Genomic DNA, 22,382 nt, shown 5'->3' on the forward strand with positions numbered 1-22,382 from the left:
TAGTTCTGGATGCGCTCAATCATCCCAGAGCCATTCCACTGCTTGATAATTTGGCCTCTTGATAGCAGGTATGAATGAGTCCCTTGTTAGTGGCAGTTTTTATCCATTTGTCTATTTCTTGGAAAACATCCACCAACCTAGTTCTGCAAGTGTCATAATGTTGGTCTTCAAATGGTAAACTCAGTATATAAATGCCTCCAGTGCAGTTATGACCTCATCAGAGAGACTCTCAGCTGTTCCAAGGACCCTCAGAGAGAGGAGAGAGTCTTTGGAAGCTGAATCAAATGCCTTCCAGTAAGATCATTTATTCTTCCCAGCCAGCCTTCCAGTAGTGTCACATCCTGAAAGAAATCTGGCAGTGTGGTGGCTTTTAATGGTGTGAGTGATAGGAGAGAGAGAGACAGCAATTCTGTTTCCCAGCAGCAGGCACAAAACCAGAATCTTGCAGAAATCTTGGCTAGTGCGCTCACAGAGAGAACTAGAATATCTGTGTCTTGTGCAAAGATCTAGCACCTTTTTCTGTGGCACTGATGATATGCAAGATAATTTTAGTGTCAGCTTCCTCGTGGGAACTATGAAGAAACTCCACTGAACAGAGCAAGGCAGCAGCTTCATTATACCATCCAATGACAAAATTCTTGGAGCAATTCTTTGCGTGCTGGAGTATTTTTCCTGTAAGGTATGTTGTTAACTCATCCTTTGTGTGAGTATGAGACAGTAACTTCTTCTTTGTGATGTTGGAGATGTTCATGACGTCAGTGATTTTTGTATTGGACAGGTGTAATATCATGGAGTCTCTTCTTTCTGGTAATATTTTAAATTCATTCTTCTGCATATGTATCAAATGCCAGGTAGACTTTGCCATAGGTCTAATATTTTTTCTGTAGCCTCATAATGAAGTGTTCAGCCAAATCTCAGCCAGTGTTAGCAGTTTTTGATTTGTCAAGAGCTTGTACCTCAACCAGACCATCTATGATTCTATGCTGAAAGGCCTTGGGTACATAAGATACTGGTCATTTTGTTAGTAGATGCTGGCTTAGGAAACCATGCAGGATACATATTAGTTTGCTTTTTGCCCGGCACATATAAATTGTTCTGTCGCATTTGAACATCCATTGTGGTACCATGGAAAACTCATACTTCAAACCTCACATAGATCAAGATCATGCTGAGATCTGGACACAACCAGGAAATGAGCAAACAATGACCTGTCTGTGGTAAGCCATGTAATCGTCCTGCCACACCTTCACTTTGACTTTCTTCTTTGCATTTGAGCACAGCTTTAGTCTGTTTTTGATCAGAGCCCATAGAGTGATGGAGCTTTGGATAATTCTATGAATTTTGAAGGTTTCATACAAGTGATGACCTAAAGTATCTGTTTGACTGACATCTTTAGCTATCTTATCTCTGAAGACTGCTTTCATCATGATATTATTGAGCTCCTGTCTATCATACTCAAATAGATTGCCGGTATGAGTAAACTCATCCTGTAGCTTTAAAATTCCCCCTTCTTGGCATTTAACAATGCCTAATGAGTCTAGAAGGCTCTTGCTTACTTCTGGGGATGTCATCCCAGCTATACTTAATGTTTTGTTCTAAATTGGATGGACTTCTGGGATTGTCAGGAAACACCAGGAAAGAGTATTTGGATGTTGTGTTATGCCTACCAACCCCATAATGACTTTCACTGCTCTGTTTTCATGTTCTAGATTTTCATCTGAACCAAGTACACAGAAGAACTGGCGACTTTTTCTAACAACTCAATTTCCTTTTTGAAATTCCTCCCATGTGTCAGGGTCAGACTTTTCTCCACCTGTTATTTCAGCAAGGTATAGGGCAATCATTGCAGAATAGTTGGTTAAATCTAAAGCAAAAACTATTTCACAAACCGCAATGTTCCCTTTCATTTTTTCTATCCATGTGCGGAATGAATTTTGTCATGTGCAGCACCAATACTGAGATAATGTGTGGATGTGCACCACCAGTAGAAACAAAAAAACTAGATATAATGTATATTTTCTTAAAGCCCTCTCTCCCTGCCACAGCCCCGGGACTAGGGGAGAGGCCTCTCTCCCTGCCACAGCCCCGGGACTGGGGGAGAGGCCTCTCTCCCTGCCACAGCCCCGGGACCGGGGGAGAGGCCTCTCTCCCCGCAACAGCTATGCATGCCCCCAGCTCCCTCATCACTGCCTCCCATCTCACCCCACTGCCCACGCCCAACCCTATTCCCCACCTCACCCTACACATCCTCCAGGCCCACCTGTATCTACCCCTCATGTGCTGTGTGTGTGTTGGCACTAATCAGGTATGTGCCCCTTGAAACCTCTTGTGCAGCTGCGCAGGCATGCACCTTAAGGGAACACAGTCACAAAATCTTCCAGAGCTGTGAGATGCAGATTCCATTAGCCGTCCTGACGGATCAAATAAAGAGCACCAAATATCCGCCAACAGCTGGCATTTGTCCCGGCATCTTCATGTTTCTCCTGATCCTTGATGAACTTCCTCAACCTGCTTTGCCAAAGCCAGTTTATGGGCACACTTCTTATTGTATGTAAGATGCCACTGAGTGCTGTGTTTAAGCAGGTCCTCCCTGTGGTATTCTCCAAAGATTCTGCTATTAGTTGGTATTCTTCATCTCCCCATTGATGCCTAAAAATGATCAAAGCAAAAGTAAAAACAAGGATTTTGTAATAAGTTACTTTGAGATTGTAATTAGATAATTTTGTGCATGCCGTTGGATTCCTGTAATTTTTGCCTGGATGCTGATGTCTTAACCAGTGTGTCACTACAACTTGTTTGGCATAATAAACAGAGCTGATAATCAATACCGCTGGTCCTCTTCTTTTTTGCTGATGATTGCAAATGAAGTTTAAGCCTTCCTTCCATTTATAGTAATCTGTCACATTAAAACAATTATTTGGATATTGTGTTCTGAGCATTAATTGATAGTACAATATTGTTAGTCAAGGACCACAATTTAACTTTTTGTGAGGGCTGCATGTTTGATATATCTGTGGTAAGATATATTTAAACATTCTTTCGAATACATATATCTACATAATTGTTCTAGGTTTCTCATGGTTGGTACCACTGTGTTCCTGAGAGAAGGGACTTTTGAATGATATCCAATTCAACGCATTGCCAATAACATTGTGTTATCAACATTTCCACCTACCAGAAGACATGGTGCTGGGGGCTGGGGAGGATGGGAGGGAGTATCCCTGCTATGCCGCAGAGGGTGACACCATTGAAATTCTGTAGATGTTTGCAAATCAAATGACCCCTCCCTCACTTTTCTATCATTAACTGGCCCACGGAATTAGACATGCTCCCAACTTTTATGGTGTGTGGTTCCTGGCTACCTCAGAGACTCCCATATTATTGTATATTTGCTCAAAGTCCCTAGGTCTGAATATCTGGTTGCTGGACATTCTCAGTGGAGGGTTTCCTATTCTGGAATTCACTTTCCTTGCTAATCTAACAAAGCCCAAGCCAGTTGACTTTCAGGGCACCCTCTTGGGACCATGTATCTTCTTAGGCTTGTGCATGAGCAGGTGATTGTGGGAAAGACATTCCAGGTAAATTCTTGAGGAGGGGGAAGTCTCTTTGTTTTGTGATTTTGGTGTTATAATGTTGCTTACATTTTCTCGGAGTGGCTTGATGGCTGCAGTGTAAGCAGATCAAAATAAATATAGGGTCCTGCAGTCCTCTCAAAGGCACATTACCCAGTGAAGCCTTTAATTGGCAGCCCACTGCAGGATCTGATGAATAGTTTGTGAACTACTTTGAAATCCACCAGGATGAGATCAGCTAATATGAGATAGCAAGATAAGTAAGACAGTAAGGTATTCACAATTCCATAGTGATGTAGGACTTCACTGTTGCCACTCTGATGCTCTCCATGGCCATTCAAAACTTCACAAAGACAATAGAGAGAGAATTGAGATTCCCCCCACCCCGCATTCCAAAAGCACAAGCCCTTGCTGCTTGGGATAAAAGAGAATATCTGTTATTTGTGAACAGCATGGGGACTATCCTATGTAGTTGGGCAGTTCAGATGCCAACCAATAGAGGGCAGTGGTAGATGTATAAAGCAGCCAGTTTGTTATAATGTTAGGATAATATACAGTTTGGAGATTGACCTTTCATTTATCTAGGTACTCAGTCCTCTTGTGAACTAATTACATGTTTTGGAAACAAGGTCTGAGTTTTGACTTTGACATTGTAAGGTATTAGTGATCACCATAAAGGTAATAAAAGGCATGGTTCTTTTGTAGGTTTGTTAGAATTTGATCAGTTTCCAAAGATGAAGTCAATAAGTAGAAGACATCCATTTCTAAAAATGTTGCACAGCTACTGAATTATACCTGGTTCCTCAGAGGGGGAGCTCCATTCATTTTTGTGATTGCTGTTACTCCAGATTGAAGTCTGTGTGTGTTACTCCATTTTGGCTATATCCCAGGGATTGGAATGAGGGAGGGTATCACATTCTGACCGGAGAGACATACTTTTCATATTTTGCTACTTGAGATATGAGTGAGGAAAATTATATGAAAAACAAGTTCTGACAAGTGGAATGACGACAGTCAGAATTTGCTACTTGATGGACCAGGGATAAGAAAAGTGGAGAGTACAGAACTGTAGTGAGTACCAATAGCTGCACTTATACATTACCATTCATCATAGAATCACAGTGTTCACTATCAGTCTTAACGAAGCTTCACCATACTTCTGTGAGGTGAGGTACGTATTATCAGTCCCATTTTACAGATAGGTAAGCAAAGCAGATACATGATTTTCCTGAGAACATACAACCAGTGGAAGAGGCAGGAATCCAGGAATCTCCTAAAGCCCAGATCTGTGCTGTAACCACTAAACTCTACTTTATTATTAGTAAAGAGATTAAATGGGTTAGTTGTGGCAGCCATTGTTTTTTTAATTGGGTAAGGAAACATAAGAATGACAAATGAGTATGTGACAATGATATCTAAAATTGTATGTGGCACCTGGGAAAAGGTTACTGTTGGCTACACTGGAGAGTTGCAGCTCTGGTGGTGGGTTTACAGCGCTGCAACTTACTCACCGTCCACACTTGCAAGGCACATACAGCGCTGCATCTCCCTGGCTGCAACGCTGGCTGTACTCCTGCTCTGCCTGGGGTATAACGATTGCAGCGCTGGTGATGCAGCGCTGCTCTGCCAGTGTGGCCACCAAAAGTGCTGTAATTGGCCTCCAGAGGTATCCCAGAATCCTGTTCAGCCACTCCCAACAGCGCTGCAAATGCTGCAAATGTGGCCACACTGCAGCGCTGGTAGCTGTCAGTGTGGCCACACTGCAGCGCTTTCCCTATACAGCTGTACGAAGACAGCTGTAACTCCCAGCGCTGTACAGCTGCAAGTGTAGCCATACAAGTTTCTAGGCAATAATGTCCTGCCTTTGATTACCAATCAGCCAATGAGAGTTTGTTCTGATGATGTCATGTTTGTACTTTAATCCTTGATAAAGCACGTGTGGGTCGAGTTTTGTGAAAACTGGTCACCTTTGTTTAGGGAACACCCCAGCTCTCATTCTGCTAAATTACTTTTATTTTAAAGACACACCATCAAGTCAAATTTGACCCCAAATTTAAATTTGGTAAAACCTAAGACCAATGGAAATATTCCAGTTAAGTTATTTTAAAATAATTCAAAAGAAATTTTTATAAATAAATAACTGTTCCTTTGTGCAGTGTTTGCAATCCAAACATTGCAGCATTATGCTGGTGCCTGAGAGCATAAATGTGAAACAAATATGAAACTAACCAGTCTATTTTTATTTTCATTGTTGAGCAGAGAAAAATTTAAAAGTGAACAATTTAAACAGCAAAAAAGTAATAAGGATTTAATAATCAAAGACTCTTAGTAATACACGAAAATATGTGTTTGTTTTTAAATGTTGATTTTAACTGGGCTATGTCCTGTGTATGAAAACAGTTGTAGTCAAATTTTTTTTTTTACACTTAACTATTACACGAAACACAGAAAAAGTCAGATTTTGCTCCTGGCAGCAAACTTCCAAGGAAATATTTGACGACATTATAGTTCTCCTGTGATACAGGCATCTCCCCAACATTTGTGAGACGCAGGGTGGCAATGAGGCAGTTAAAAAGAAATGTTGTACTCTGAAACTCTATTATTGTGATTCCCAACGCTTTGCCTGAAGGTTTCACTTGGGCTACTACTGTACCTAGTAGCATTTAGGAAAAAGGATATCTCATGCATAGCTCTGTGGATTGTTTGCTTTCATCATTTGCATCTAGAAGTTGTCACTCTACAGACTTGGCTTGAAATGTACAGTAGCGCAATTGTTCCCTTTGGTAGGTGGGGAATGTGTGGTAGCAGTATACTGCAGATAACTTGCAGATTCTAATTCAGGGCTTTCATAGGGAAAACTCAGCTGTGAATATAAACTAATGTTTTGCCTGCTAGTCTAGGTTCACAAAAGTTCAGATCCCCGCTGACTGGTGTACAAGTATGAAAAGGCATATGAAGAATTGTGGGTTTCTAATACACTGTGACACAGCGATCTCAACCGTATTTTCATAAGAAAGTGGGTTGAGTTTCTGAAAACAGGACTGGGAGCCAGGAATTCCTGGTTTCTGTTCCAGCTTTGTCACTAACTCACAGAGAAACCTTGGACAAGTCTCATAACCTCTCTGTGCCTACATTTCCTATTTGTAAAATGGCACTTATTACTTTATCACGGGATTGTTGTATGGACTGATTAGTTAATTAGTTTTACAGAGCACTTTGAAGAAAAGTTCAAAGTACTGTAGTAAACTAACCAAAATACAGAAAAATACATGGAGGAAATACAGAAACTCCCACTTTCCAGTCAAGAATTGACTCCGCTTTTTTGTCTGATTACTGCAGATACTCTTATTTGGTGAACAGTACAAGTGGTTAATCCTATGAACGTGCAATCTCCGGCCTTGTCTACATTAGGAACGTTAGTGCCCACCAGTGTGAGTGGTACAACAGTGTAAGTGCTAGTGGTTGACTGAGTTCCTAATAAAAGCAGCAAAGAATCCTGTGGCACCTTATAGACTAACAGACGTCTGTTAGTCTATAAGGTGCCACAGGATTCTTTGCTGCTTTTACAGATCCAGACTAACACGGCTACCCCTCTGATACCTGAGTTCCTAATAGGCGTTCATGACACTTGGTTTAAAAGATGCCTGAGCCTGGCCTACACTAGTGGATTTTATTTATTTCTGTCTAGGTATCTTGAAGACCCCATCACCATTATCAAAAGATGCCTTCACAAGCATTTCACCTTTTAAGCATTGAAATTGCAAACATGTCAACTTCATTACATATTGAATGAAAAAATTTTTTTTGGAACTTTACAGTTGCATTATGTGCTCCAAGTATGAGGCTGAGCATGCATCCTTATCTGCTCTGCTTTGCTCACGTGCTTTACAGTATACTATTTCTCAAATAATAGTTTTCATTCAAATGCAGATACACACGTGCTTAAGGTAATACAGACTGTATTGTAATGCAGCTGCATTATTTTATTGATCTCCGGCATCACTGTGTCCCCTCATCCCCTGGTAGGCCATTGGTTAGAATTGAGTCGTAACTAAAAGTGCCCCCTACTGAATCAGGAACACCGCTTCCTAGAGCATTGAGTTTTTCCATGGCAGTGGAGGCTCTCATCTCAGCACATCAGTCCCAACATGTCAAATTCCACAAAGTTAGCAAGGTCAAGATCACTGGTCTATGTAACAGAACTGCAGGATTTTTTATTCCAGCTCTCGCATCCTGAAATATCTAGACCTATCTTTTTTTTTTTCTTCTTAGTTCTTAAATGAGGATGGGTGGGGTTACAGACACCAAAAAATGTCTGTGGAGATCCAAATATATAGAAGACGGCTGCCTTCTGGTCCTCCTCCCTCCCACTAACCTAGTTTTCAGTAGACTTCTAACCATGATTTTTGTCCTTGATTCTAGGTCAGCTCCTGATCCCATTTAAGTAAATGGGAAAACTCGTATTGGCTTGAATGGAAATAATGACCATGACAATGTGAGGCAAAAGTATAAAGAAGAAATCCATGCAAAATCCATGCTATGGCCAAAACTTTCAAAAGTAGCCACTGAATTTAGGTGTCTAAATTGAAACACCTTGGACCTGATTTTCAGAGGTGTTGAGCACTGCACAACTGCTGCTTAAGTCAGCTGAAAATCAGGCCCAAGGCACCCAAAATAAGTGTCCACTTTTGAAAATGTTGGTCTAAATTTTTTGTAAATTTTGCCCTTGTTTCTTGTATCAAAACTGGCAGTCAGGAGCTCTAAGCTATTTGTGTTCACAGGAACGGTTTCAACAAATAAAACCTACTTCACCTGTAAACAAGAGGGCAAAACTAAGTGAATGAATTGGAGTCATAGCCATTAGTTTAAGTACAGTAGTGCATTTTCCATTTGAGAGTGAAAAGTACATTCCCAAACATAGAGGATGGATTTGCACATTGAAGGAGTTCTGAATAACTGCAAAGCTTTCTGTTCATATGTTCTTCTCCTCATTTTTTACAAAATTAATTATGGACTGATAGATTTGGCTATCTAAAAATGTTCACAATAGTCTCATTGTTTTGGGGAGTACAGTTTTATAGGCTTTCTCTGCATCTCAGCCTTACAAAGTTAAATACAAACCCCTACAGCCAACTGAGACAAGATATGTAAAATGAAATTAACATACAAATTACCTTTTTAAAAGCATTATAAAATATATAACAATATAAATCATAGCTAACCCAGTTACAATAGAAAGGCCTTTTCCGTATCTGATCCACTAACACAATCTTATTAATAATAGCAATGTTATTCTCAGAAAGAGAAGCCTAATTAGATTTAAATCTATCTAAGTAAATATGAAATGGGTGCCAACTCTGTCTCTCTAATTCCCATGGCACATGGATTTAATTAAATGTTTATACTCTTATTAATTATTGCGTAAATCTTGGTGGGAGGTTTTTTTTTGGGTGAGGGAGGCTTAGTCATTTAATCTGCATTCATTTTATTGGAATACTTTTTTAGATCATTACTGTATAAATTAAAGCTGCAGTTTTTGAAGGAACCTAAGGGGGTTAGGCACACAAATCCCTTGAATTTCAATCCTAAATCGATTAGGCTCCTTTGAAAATCTCAGACTGAATGTAGTCGGATACTTAGGGCTTGTCTGTACATTTAATTGTTCCTGATTTAACTCCATGCGTGGACAAACTTTTTCCACAATAAAGAGTGCCTTGTTCCTGTTTAGCTCAATGCACAAACAAGGCAGTCCTCTTCCGGAACAAGTAGGTCCATACATGGAGTTAATCAGGAACATCTCCATGGGTAAACAGGCCCTTAGATGGTCAGGGACCATCCTGTCATGATATGTTTATACTGTGTCTAGCACAATGGGGCTTGGACTGCTAGGCACTACATCCATACAACTCCTATTACTAGGTAACTTAGGACAATGTCATCCTTCGCATACTGGCTATTGTCTCTGTCAGCCACCTTTTGGTTGGGTTTATAGTCTTCTCGACAATAAAATAGGGGCAGCAGACAACTGTAGGGAAAGCTTTGAGTTATTATGGGAGAGTTTTGTGCTGATTTTTAGCAAAGATTTATTGTTTATTACTTGGTGTAAGGAAGCAGAGTGGCCTCATCTGACCTCACTCTGCCTCCTCTGGAGGAAGTGCAGGAAGTATAGGGACAGGGCCCTGCAGTAGGGTTGCTAGACATCTGGTTTTCGACTAGAACACCTGGTCAAAAAGGGACCCTGGCAGCTCTGGTCAGCACCGCTTACTTGACCGTTAAAAGTCTGATTGGTGGCGCAGCAGGGCTGGCTCCGTGCAGCTCCCAGACCGGGAGCTGCCTGAGGTAAGTGCCACCTGGCTGGAGCCTGCACCCCAAACTCCCTCCCAGACCCTGCACCCTGACCTGCACCCCAACCCCCTACCCCAATCCTGAGCCCCCTCAGGCATCCAAACTCCCTCCCAGAGCTCGCACCCTGAATCCCCTCCCAAATCCCCTGCTCCAGCCCTGAGCCTGCTCCCGCAATCCAACCCCCTTGGCCCGAGCCCAGAGCCTCCTCCTCCACCCCAAGCTCCTCATCCCCAGCCCCACCCCAGAGCCTGCATGCCCGGCTGGAGCCCACCCCCCCTTGCTCACCCCAATCCCTTGCTCCAGTCCAGAGGCCCCCCCCACTCATAAACAGATAGTTAAGGGTTAATGTCTCTTTTACCTGTAAAGGGTTAACAAACAGGGACCCAAACACCTGACCAGAGAACCAATCAGAAAACAAGATACTTTCAAATCTAGGTGGAGGGAAGCCTTTGTTTGTGGGTTTTGGGTTTGTGGGTTGTTCTCTCTGGGTCCTGGACGGGACTAGAGGTGCAACCAGGTTTCTGCCAATCTCCCTGCTACAGTCTCTTATCTGTTCAGAATAGTGAGTAAGGAAAAAAGGCGGTTATAGTCTTTTAATTTGTTTTTCTTATTTGCAGATGTGTACTTGCTGGAAGTAGCTTAAATTGTGTTTCTGCTGGAGAAAGCTTCTTTCTATTGTCTATAAGCTATAAAAACCCTGTATATTTACCATCTTGATTACAGAGACAAGTTTTATGTTTTTTCTTCTTTTATTAAAGTTTTCCTCTTTTTTAGAATCTAATTGATTTTTTGGTTATCTTTTGTAAAACTCCAGGGAAGGGAGTCTGCACTCACCAGGGAATTGGTGGGAGAAAGGAAAGGGAGGAGGGAAGAAAAACCTGCTCTCTGCATTTATCTCTGTATCTCTCTCCGGGGAAGAAGGGAGGAGGAAGAGGTGATTCAAGGAGTTGAATCACGGTGGTCTCCTAGTGTACCCAGGGCGGGAAAGAGCTGGGAGGAAGAAAGGAGGGGGGAAGGGAAATGGTTTATTCCCCTTTGTTGTGAGACTCAGGGAATCTGGGTCTTGGGGGTCCCCAGGGAAGGGTTTGGGGAGACCAGAGTCTATCATGCGCTCTACCTAAGTCCTGATTGGTGGCAGCCTATCAGATCGAAGCTGGTAATTAAGCTTAGGAAAATTCATGCTAGTACCCATATTTTGGACGCTAAGGTTCAGATTTGGGAATTATACTATGACACCCCCGCATCCTGATCGCCTCATTTCTGGCCCCACCCAGGAGCTTGCACCCCCAGCAGGAGCCCTCACTCCCTCCCACACTCCAACCCTGTCCTAGCCCAGTGAAAGTGAGTGAGGGTGGGGGAGAGCAAGCAACTGAGGGAGGGGGACTGGAGTGAGTGGGGGTAGGGCCTCAGAGAAGGGGCAGGGCAGGGGTTAGGGCAAGGGTGTTGGGTTTTGTGCAATTAGAAAGTTGGCAACCCTACCCTGCAGTACAACTCAGTTAGGGCTAGACAAGGGAAGGAGGCAGATGTCCTTCCCAGGGAGCTGAGCCCTCAGCCGAGCCTGTGACCAGGAGCATAAAAGAAAGGCAAACCACTGCCCCAGGAGATGGAAGGCCCCAGGGAGAGACTAGAGGAAGGGCCGCCTGATCGCGACAGTGAGAGTCAGGTCCCAGTGGCAACGGAGCAGTGCCAGCAGGAACCAGTAGGAGTTAGCCCAGGCAAAAGAGACTTTGGTCTGGGTGTGCTGCTGGGACGCGAGGCAGCTATCACATTTCCCTGCTGACCCCGGCCGGGATCACCTGCTACATCTAGGGCCCTGGGCTGGGAGCTGGTGGAGCAGAGTGGCCCTAGATCCCTCTCCTCCCAGCATTGTACAGGGACTGGTTGTGCTCTAATCTTTAGGCCAGAAGGCCGGCAATATAGACCGTTTGATTGCTCAGCCCGCACTCAGAGGGCCTGAGCCATAGACTTTTGTTGTTCACCCTACACCAGGAGGCCTGAACTAGCAGCCAGTTGGTGGTTTGCTTAATCCTCCTTCCGAGGTTTGAACTGCTATTTGAGCAATTGTGCAGCTGCAGACCAGGCTGCCTGACAAAACCTCTGGTGGTCATACTGACACCCCGCTACTGCCGGAGGGGGCACCCTGGCCCTGAGAGATAGGAAGGCTACCCTTGGGCTACAAGAGTATCTAGATGCTCCAACCAAGATTGGGACCCCTTTGTGCTAGGTGCTGTACAAATAGTAAGCATCCCTGGTCCAAGGAGCTTACTGTGAAGGATGTGAGGCTGCTCTGCAATAATTGATGAATTATTGACTTCCTTGGCTCCAGCCAAGTTAAACAGATTGCTTACCAAGGCTGGGACCCAAAAGATCAAAGGACAATAAAAATTTAAGACTCTCTGCCCAGAGATGAGATGAGGGAACAAGGCCTAAAGCCTAATACCTTTGGGGGGCACTCAGAGAGATGAGAGAAGGGGTTTGAGGTGCAGGTGGCTTGGCAACTATGGCACTTAGAATCTAAATAGATGATATGACGGACAAAAGATGGGAGGGGAAACAGAGACACAGAGCTGAAGTGACTTATTTAAGGTCACAGTGCAGATCAGAGGCAGAGCACAGAATAGGATTCAGGTCTCCTGAGTTCCTGAACCATGCTGCCTCTGATTTTCTTTCTTTACTTTTGCATCACATTGTTCTGGTCACTCATAATTAGTTGGTTAAACATATTGTGGTGTTACTGCTTCTCTAATACAGCATAAGCAGGTGCACTCAGGGCCAATAAAACTATGCACAACAAACAACAGCTAGGGACTAAAGGAAAACAGCAGGTAAAGAGAGGAAGATCTTGTGGCTAAAGCACAGGGGTGTGTCAGAAGATCTGGATTCTATTCCTGGCTTAGCAAAAGAGTTGATGCATGATTTCAGGGCCTGATTCACCATTGTGTTACTCCAGTTTGACACTGGTATAAATCCATTGGGCTCAATTCACCATTACTCTGTGCCTTGTATAGTCATTTACACTAGTTGCATAGTGGGTGTAAAATGCTACTGAATCAGAATGGTTGATGGACACCGTAGACTTTACATACTTGATCCAGGCACCTGTACTTGGCATTGCAGGGTAAGTGTAACAATCCAGAGACCCCGCAGTGCTTGCAGGGCTGCAGTGTGTTTTGTGCATCTAAAACAGGAGGCCTAGTATGGATGTTCTGGTCGTTACAGCCTGCAGCAGTTCAAGCACACTGTTATTAGCTGCACCAGTGCAATTCTATAGTGTGGACCAATTTTCATTAATAGCTCCCAGTACTTGCAGTACTTCCTGGTCTTCTTTATCTTATCTTATAACTCTGTTTATAACAAGGCAATCCCCCTAATAGCTCAATGTGGAATATATGCAACTCACATGGATGCTCCAACTCTCCATTCCTCCCTTGATTTATCCTCTGTCCCAGTGGGGCTCATTCTTAGTAGCTCTCTCCAGGAGATCCTTGGGGAAATCCTACCCAAAGAGAGATTGTGACATCCCTTAACCACCCATCCAACCGCTCCCCTGTCCCACAGATATTTCTCCTTTAGTTAACAATTGCTGTTTTACATGGCACATCCGGACTCCATTGTCCAGATGAATTTGCAGTTGGGGACCAGGTGATTCTCATGAATTCCCTTCAGCTGGGGAGGGAAAGAGATGAGCTTGATTGCAGAAATGCTGGTGGGTAAGCAATATTAGCTGCTGCCTAGGGCTCCAAATGTGATCTGGCTGCCCTTTATTCAGCTGAAAACAGTGCTTCAGTTGGTAGAAAACTGTCATCCACTGAACTGTAAAGTTCAGGTCAGCACTGTAGCAAGGTTATGATAAACCAGGTGTCAGCAGGGTTCCTCAGGAAGCTGCTGGTGGACTGAGCTATTGGAATGAATCCAAGTGTTGTGTCAATGATGAAGCTGTGAGCATGGTTATTAAAAAAGCTGGTATGAGTAGTGCAAGTGCTGCTTATCGCTTGCCCTCAGGAACCATCAAAGGAAGCACAGCCATCTTCCATTACTGTTAAAACAAAAATCAAGCACCCGTGTGGGCATAAAGAACCCCAGAGATATTGGCAGCTGAACAAGGCTATGAATAATTCATCCCTCAAATGCCTCCTGTGTGTTTCATCCATTTAGGCTGCTCAGAGTTCTAGCCACTGAATATACAGACAGATCTACTTCCAAAACCACAGAGACGGAACCCTACAGACTGATTGCCACTTCTGTCAGCTTGTCCTCCAGGAAGCTGTGGCTGTTGCAATGCCGCATGACATTTCCCAGGCCAAGAAAGCGATTGTGCAACCTTTGCTCATCTTGCAAGCAGTTCTGGTAGGAAGCAGTGTCACTCAGCAAAATTGGGACTAGCTGTTATCTGGGTGAGTAAATGAGCTGGGGCTAAGCTGGGAAGTAGTGGTCTGATGTTTTCTACAAGAAGGGATGTGATGGGCTAGTTGGGCAGTGGCTCTTTGCTTTGGGAGGGGAATTTGCACCTTGAATAATAGTTTATGTGCCAAGCAGTCTCTTGTGAGTCCATGTTCAAAAACAGTCTAGGTGCCCCTGCTGAAAGTTCCTGAGTCCCGAGTAAGGATTTTTCCCAGCCCAAACTCTCTCAGTGGAAGAGAAGTTGTTAAGTGGCTGTGCCACAGCCTATGTGAAGTGAGCTAGTTGTTTCAGCTCATTTGCTGTTTGGCAGTTGTAAGCATCGTGGTTGGTGACCTTGTTGGCACCCTAAGCAGGGAGGCTAAAGATTCACCAGACTAGAGGCTGATTTCCCCTCCCACCCCCAAAGAAGATCCTCTTGGGTCAGGAGTGAGTTTTTTTGACAGAGCCGAATAAGGGAAGGCTGCACTGAGGAGAAAAAAGGGCTTTGCTTTCCAGGGCTGTCAACCTGGTAGCTGTTCCTCAGCACAGAATTAACATATTAGGCTGCAGAGACCTTTCTTATAATTTACTCCTTTCCTGCTGCTGGTTTATATTAAAAACCCCTCCAACCACTCTATTCATCATCATTATTGTGTTCCCATTACGGCTCTGGCATTTAGGGCAGTGACAAAAGCACTCTATTAGCTCTGGTCAAAGGATGCTGCCAGTTAGAGTCATCAGCATTCCCCCATCTCTCCTCCACATCCCCTAGAATTCCTGTGGCCCAGAAGGCTTTTTCCCAGCTTGCAGATGGTCAGACTCTCAGCTGGCTCTCCCTCACTGTAATCATAGCAGCTATAGAGATGATGGACTGTTTAGGGTAAGAATTTAACCCCTTGCGTGGTTAGAATACAAAAACCATGAGGAGTTCTGGTGGCGCCTTAGAGACTAACAAATTTATTTGGGCATAAGCTTTCATGGGCTATAACCACTTCATCAGATGCATGGAGTGAAAAATACAGTAGGCAGGTGTAAATACACAGCACATGAAAAGACGGGAGTTGCCTTACCAAATGGGGGTCAGTGCTAACGAGGCCAATTCAATTAGTGTGGATGTGGCCCATTCCCAACAGTTGACAAGAACGCCACTAGCCATCACCTACAGCCCTCCACTGAAACGTCTCCAGCGGATCATCAAGGATCTACAACCTATCCTGGAGGATGATCCCTTAGGAGACAGGCCAGTCCTCGCTTACAGACAGCCCCCCAACCTGAAGCAAATAATCACCAGCAACTACACACCACACCACAAAAACACTAATTCAGGAACCAATCCCTGCAACAAACCCTGCTGCCAGCTCTGTCCACGTATCTATTCAAGGGACACCATCATAGGACCTAACCACATCAGCCACGCCATCAGGAGCTACCAATGTGATATATGCCATCATGTGCCAGCAGTGCCCCTCTGCCATGTACATTGGCCAAACTGGACAGTCTCTACGCAAAAGAATAAATTGACACAAATCAGATATCAAGAATTGTAACATTCAAAAACCAGTAGGAGAGCACTTCAGTCTTCCTGGACACTCAATAACAGACTTCAAAGTGGCCATTCTTCAACAAAAAAACTTCAAAAACAGACTTCAGTGAGAAACTGCAGAATTGGAACTAATTTGCAAACTTGACACCATCAAATTAGGCCTGAATAAAGACTGGGAATGGCTGGGTCACTACAAAAAAATAATTTTCCCTCTTTTGATACTCGCACCTTCTTGTCAACTGTTGGGAATGGGCCACATCCACCCTAATTGAATTGGCCTCGATAGCACTGACCCCCCACTTGGTAAGGCAACTCCCATCTTTTCACATGCTGTGTATTTACACCTGCCTACTGTATTTTTCACTCCATGCATCTGATGAAGTGGTTATAGCCCATGAAAGCTTATGCCCAAATAAAATTGTTAGTCTCTCAGGTGCCACAAGGATTCCTCGTTGTTTTTGCTGATACAGACTAACAGGGCTACCCCTCTGAAACATGGAAGAATACATTACTTATTAGGAAAAGAAATACACAGACAAAGCAAGCCAGGCTTTTGACTTGTGTCTGGATGGTTTCCATAGCAATGTAGCTGTGGAGCCCTTTGTGCTTCTGGTCTTGAGCCTCACGGCAGTTCCACTTAATGGTTTATAAGTGCTCAACTCTCATACCAAGGAAAATGTATCCAACTCAAAAATGGGATGGAAATCCCAAGACAGGCAACTGTGAGTACTTATGTTTATTGTGTTTGCTGTGTCCCCTGAACAAACTATGAACACCAGCTTGTTGGAAACCATGGCTCCTTTGCAGCCAAGTGAGGCACTGAAATTTCACATGGATTTTGGGATAATACAGTAGCTTCTGCAGCAGACATTGAAGATATAAGCACAAGGTTATAATGACCCATATCCCTTGCTCTCGTACATGCTACAAACCATTAATACTCACACCTAACATATTCAGAACACATACACCAATCTCAAACATACACTAATCACAGGCACATACCTAACACATTCAATACACATTAACTGATCACAGGCACAACCTTTGGACACATGCTTCTGTCACACACAGACATCTATCACCTCACTTGCATATGTGAGTCATAAGAGCAAGATTATGATTATGGCTGCATGTAGGTCACGAAATGGTGGATTCTAGTATTTTCCTGGGGTGGGTTGTTTTTTAATAGCCGTGACTTCTGACACTGGGGGATTTTTACACATGGAGGGGTGGATCTAACTGTTAATAATTTAAAAGTGAGAACATTTTAAACTTGGCTTTCAGGAGAGGCTGAGAGAGCAGGATCTTTCTTCGTTACAGCTAGTGGTTTGTCAATTGATCACAGAGATGGAAGGGCACAGAATGTGTGGTGTCTCTGTTTTTCTTTGGGTGTGGGGAAAGTCCTTGAGCTAACATAGCTGGTTTAAGAGGTGACTGTACAATGCTGCTTTTTTTCAAAGTCTGAGTTCAGGAAGGCGATGTTGAAGAAGAATGACATTCCTCTGCCTCTCTCACCAGTGCGTACCCCACCACCATTATACACTAGTCACAAATATGCTTACACCAGTGGCACCCAGTCATGCACTTCCCTATGACTGTCACATGCACTGAAACATACAGCACATCCACTTATCACACTGACTTGCTCACTACCAGAAGTATCAATCTCCTGCACACAAATCACACACAGAGACACCAATCAGACATGTCCCGACTATACTCCTATGACTAATGCAGCCATGCCACAGAGCCGTACGTATGATCTATGTACCTGCCATCACTTTTACAACATTTACACATACCCACATACCAACACCTGACATACATCAACCAATCGCACACCCAGATGTTTATGTCAACCAATCACATGTACCACTCCTCCATATCCACCTGCATGCACTGATCTCTCTGAGCCCCAACATCACTGCACAGGTTGAATTCCGTTTGGATGGCAGCCTCCTGTCCTGAGGCCTCTCCATTGTTTTCCTAGGTAAGAAACATCTGCATTGTTGTTGGACACTTGTTTTTCCATCTCCCTGAATGGAAGACCCTCTTCTAGGGCCTTTGTTTTGCTTGTTTAGAGCTGATGTAATGAATGTAATGGGTCCTCTGTTCTCTTTGTAGAAAGGAATGTTAATTATTTTCAGCAGACTAATTACACTACTAATGAGAGGCTGTACTGCAGTGATACTCCCTTTAATTACTTGTTCTTAAGTGCTGTACCGAGCCGTTTTTGAACGTGCTATTAAATGCAAATGCCTGCGTCTGGCTTGGAGATCTGCCTTTGGGCTCCCCAGAAGAAATGCTTTGCTAAGTTTAGGAGTCCATGTGATACAGGCAATTGAACAAATGAGCATAATGTGCAGATCCACCTAGTCGGGGACCCACCAGAACAACGGTTTGCTTTATTTTCTGTATGAATTCTGTGCTGGTGAAAGTGAAGGATTGTGCCTCCAGTAGTGCCTGGAGGCCTCACCAAGATCAGGGTTCCACTGTGCTAGGGGCTCCAGGGGCCCTGCACCAAAGATCTCTTGGTCTAATGAAGCAAGACAGGCAAAGGGTGGATTGGGAAATTGAGGCACAGAGAGAGAGAGATGTAGTGATTTGCCCAAGGTGTCACAGCAGGTCACTGACAGAGCTGGGAATAGAACCTAGGTCTCACAAGTCTTAGGGTGATGCTCTACCCACTGAACCACATTGCCTGTAACTTTATGCTTAGAGCCAGTATGACTAGAGCCAGCAGACATATTGCATGCTCGTAGTGCAAGATACCTACAGCCAACTCCACAAGTAAACCTCAACCCTGATCCCTACGTGTTCCTGTGCTTCTCTCCCTGAATCCTGCAGGTCTTCTCCTTATGTCCTCCAAAGTCTTTCCTACCCAAACTGCTGACAAAATGGCGTATTTTATGTCCATCCTGAGAGAGCCACTCTACTGTAGCTGGTATTCAAGTTCTGGTAACCTCCCTCCAGCACTGCTCAGTCTGGATCTGCAGCACCTCCTTTTATCCAAATGCTGCACACCTCTCCAAAGGTACCTCATGTTTTTCTGCAGCACCTTCAGCTTTTCCGGTCATGGCCCTTCTCACCATTCTCCCAATGCACCTCAACCCTGATGTATCTGATGCCCATAACTTGAGTCCTGAGACTCCGAACACACAGTAAGCTCTGCCAATGCACCTTAGTGTGGTTATTCCAGTCACAGGGGAGATGTGGAGGGCGTGGTACTGAATTGCTGTCACTTCCCAGGAAGGAGGAAATGCTTGTACAATGACCATGCTAGGAGCCAGTGAAAGATGGAGTGTTGATAGGATTCCAAAAGTCCAGTGCATCTCAGAGTTACAACAGGCAACTTCATGTGTAGTTAAAGCAACTAAAAGTCAGGTGATCTTGGGACCTTCATAAGGAGCGAAGTGGACCCCAGGAGACAGAAAACCCTACCCAGGAGGGCACTTTCAGCATGATGTGCTGAGAGTTGTCCCCAGAGCTCTAAATGGCCTAGTGTGTCTTCTGGAATAAATGCTGATACCGGGTATAAAGAGCACCCCCAGAATGGTTGCTCTCCTGAGTGGGGCATCCTAGCAAACTGGGCTGATCTCCTTCACTGGGCAGTTCCCACCTTCGTTTGGCTTTTCTGAGAGGCGTGTGTCGAAAGCTCAGCTTCGTTCTGTCAGTTTGGCAGGAGAATGCCTTATCTCTCTCCTGGCAGGCACTGCGCCTGCCCCTCGTGTTCTCTTTGGAGCAAAGAGTTGCTGAGCTCTGGGAGGCTGAGTGGGCGGGTAATGAGTTAGAGCCTGCGTCGCTGGTATCAGACTTCTGAGGGCACGATAATCCCTGGGGGGGAAATTCTTGAGAATACAAGTAGGTCATTTGTTTCTGCTTCTCTCACTTCCTTTACTTTTTCTTGTCTTCCCCTCCCCAAGTGGCTGTTGCTTGGCTGCTCAAAATGCTCTGAAGCAGTTTCACAGTGTTACTTTAAAGCGTGCTGTTGAGATAAAAATTATGGTCCAGGCCCTCCAATGCAGCGCAGCCACTTTGTACCACACTGCTGGTATAAACTGCCCTGACATCTGGTGGAACAGGTCCAGGCAGGATCACCCCAGCGCAAGCGTAGTCCTCCAGTGGTGCAGAGATGACACAGGGGTTTATGCATCACTTCCTGCTGCTGGGGTAGGAGGGGAAAGAGGTGTGGCCAGAGGAAATAGGCATGATCAGGACACTCCTGTTGGTAATCCAATCCTTTATGTTTTTGTCCTCTTGAGGCTATTTACAAACAGCTGAATAAAGCCGATTGAAAATGGCTCCAATTTGTTGAAAGCAGGGAGCTAGGTTGGTCAGAGGTAGTGCCAGGATGAGGAGAGTGTACAGATGGTCATTTAAGCCACGCTTGGACACAAACCTCTGACCTGCACTCCATAGATCATCTGCTTCCCATACTGAGGCCAATATATATACCACGTACATTTCCCTTATCTGCCTGACTAGTAACAATAATATTTTTGATCATTACAGTGGAAAGAATTTTGAAAATCTTTGCCCCACTGAAGCCGTTTGTCTGTTCTTTGGACTTTACTCATCTCAGACAGTGATTGATCAGTTTCATCTTATAGGTTGCAAGACAGCACCAGGCTAAGTTTAAAGGGAGTATTAAAAAGCTACTAGATCTGAATGATAGCCTTTTACATTGGCTCCGCACAGGTGTAAATGACTGCACAAGCTGCAATGCAGTGGAGAATCAGGCGCTGTGAGGTGTCTGTATGATATGAGGAGTGATTGCACATATTTCAAAACTAGTGATTTTAGGGATCCATAGGTAGCTTGGTACTTGTGGATTTTATCAGCATCACTTCCTTTTAGTGTGGATGGAGCCGAACAGTTGAATTCTTGCTTGCCACTGATAATGCATCTCTTAGAATAGACAACATAACACAATATATTCATCTAGTGTGTAATACCTACTTGGTTTCATGTAAGCTCCTCCGCACTGTGCACATGCCAACCTGAAGAGAAGAATGGGCAAAATGCCCAATGCCTGCTACCCTAGGGCTGTCAGTGTGCCCTTTGAGAACCAAGACCCCCAGGACTCAAGGATTCAGGCACTGAAACTGCAAATCTTCTGTCCTTTGTAAAGACTGGGACAACGTAGGCTCAGTGTCTGGTTCCACTTGTTCTAGGTCAACAGATGTCATGTTTGCTTAATAGGTTTTAAACATGGGTTAAAACTAATTGAGGCTAATTTGGTTTAAACACAGTTTGGTTGGCCAGGCTGGACAGGACCAAACTGTGTTTCACTGAAGTTTAGAAACTGTATTCTGGCCTAGATAGCTATCAGGAGCCCATCACCATAGCAGTGCCAGTGCCCCTATGTTCACTCAGTCCCCTGCCCAGAAAGACATTGTTTAAGTTGGTGTCTAGTAGGAAAAGAAGAAAAAGGAACAGTCTCATTGTACAATAAGTGAGTGTTGAAATAAAAGGTTTGCTTAGACTTCATAAATCAGTTATGACCTGTCAGGTGAATAAGTGATAAATCCGAATGGTACCAAGGTATAATATTGATATGTTAGAGACTGAACCTCAGTAAATCTGCCCCTTGGAGGTGCAGTTATCAGCATTCCTAAGAGCTATGTGCCTGCATTAAGGAAGGAGCAGGTCCGTAGTGTTTAGCTACCAATTAAATGCATCTTTTTAAAAGTAATGAATGAAGTGGTTATTTAGATTTTTTTTCTCTTTTTAGGAGGCATTAACTATGCCCATTCCTAAGTAAAACTCGGGCTGAAGTTCTAAACCAGCAGTTAAGCTGACCATAACTGCTGTAGGCATATGAATGGCAAGATTAAGGGCAGGAAATACACTGATCTCTGAGACTCCTACTACAGAACAGTGCAGAGTGATTAACAGTACAGGATACCTGTGCCATGGCTGGCTGAGACCATTCTCTCTCTGTATAACAGCTATTAGTTATATGCCACCTGGGTAAGATTTATGTTACAGTTCAACAGGTCAGCTGATCTGGTGCTTCAGTTAAAAGGTCCGGGTGGCCTTATATAATTCCAGAGCTCCTCTGAGAGTGCTGCAGGCTCATTGCTGTGGTGTGTCTCTTCCTTCCAGTACAGAGTGTGGCACCGCCACAGCCACTGTGTTTGCAGGCAGTTAGGAATTGCGTGCCTTCTGCAAAGTGAGGAGACCCCTAGTCTCTCTCAGAGGGAGGCCACTGAAACTAATAGGAGTTAAGGGGGCTCAATGCTTTTTTTCCCTTCTCTTAACAAAATTAATTTTTGGAGATGGGGGGTAAATTTCCTGAGTGGCATTAACTAAAAATGACTTCAGCTGCCAGAGAACTCTGCAGACAGGAAGTGGCCTTCACACCACTTCCTCTTGGAAGTTACTGTGCAGAGTGAGCTGCTATGTAGTATGAGCACTGGCAGAACAGGGTTCTCTCTACTTTCCAACCAACTGGGAGAAGCCTTTGCAGTGGCATTTAGCCTCCAAGATGCTGTGGGGTGCCTGGAAACTTCACCTCTCAAGAGAAGTGAGCAAGG

General features: G+C 44.1%; 2 protein-coding genes across 13 annotated transcripts in view; both read left to right on the forward strand.

Annotated features, from left to right (window-relative positions):
• The window catches only part of TMEM229B (transmembrane protein 229B), a 63,204-nt gene that overhangs the window by 10,964 nt on the left and 29,858 nt on the right, over nt 1-22,382 (forward strand). For 2 of the 12 annotated variants that reach the window (XR_007774481.1, XM_050953630.1), the window contains exon 1: nt 22,283-22,381. The exons of 1 other annotated variant lie outside the window; for it this stretch is intronic. Coding sequence is in view for 2 of the 11 variants with exons in the window: in XM_050953638.1 (XP_050809595.1) it covers nt 18,691-18,877 (187 nt within the window). In the remaining 9 variants the exon portion in view is untranslated. Of the gene's footprint in view, nt 1-14,072; nt 14,312-18,690; nt 18,878-19,625; nt 19,705-22,282; nt 22,382 lie in introns of those variants that run through there. 9 more of the 12 variants (XM_050953631.1, XM_050953633.1, XR_007774482.1 and 6 more) reach the window with 8 other exon arrangements.
• Nucleotides 22,296-22,382, forward strand: part of RAD51B (RAD51 paralog B) — a 680,879-nt gene continuing 680,792 nt past the window's right edge. Inside the window, exon 1 of the mRNA XM_050953536.1 lies at nt 22,296-22,381. The gene's annotated coding sequence lies outside the window, so the exon portion shown is untranslated. The remainder of the gene's footprint in view (nt 22,382) is intronic.

This window comes from Gopherus flavomarginatus, chromosome 5, assembly GCF_025201925.1.
Source record: "Gopherus flavomarginatus isolate rGopFla2 chromosome 5, rGopFla2.mat.asm, whole genome shotgun sequence".
NCBI lineage: Eukaryota > Metazoa > Chordata > Testudines > Testudinidae > Gopherus > Gopherus flavomarginatus.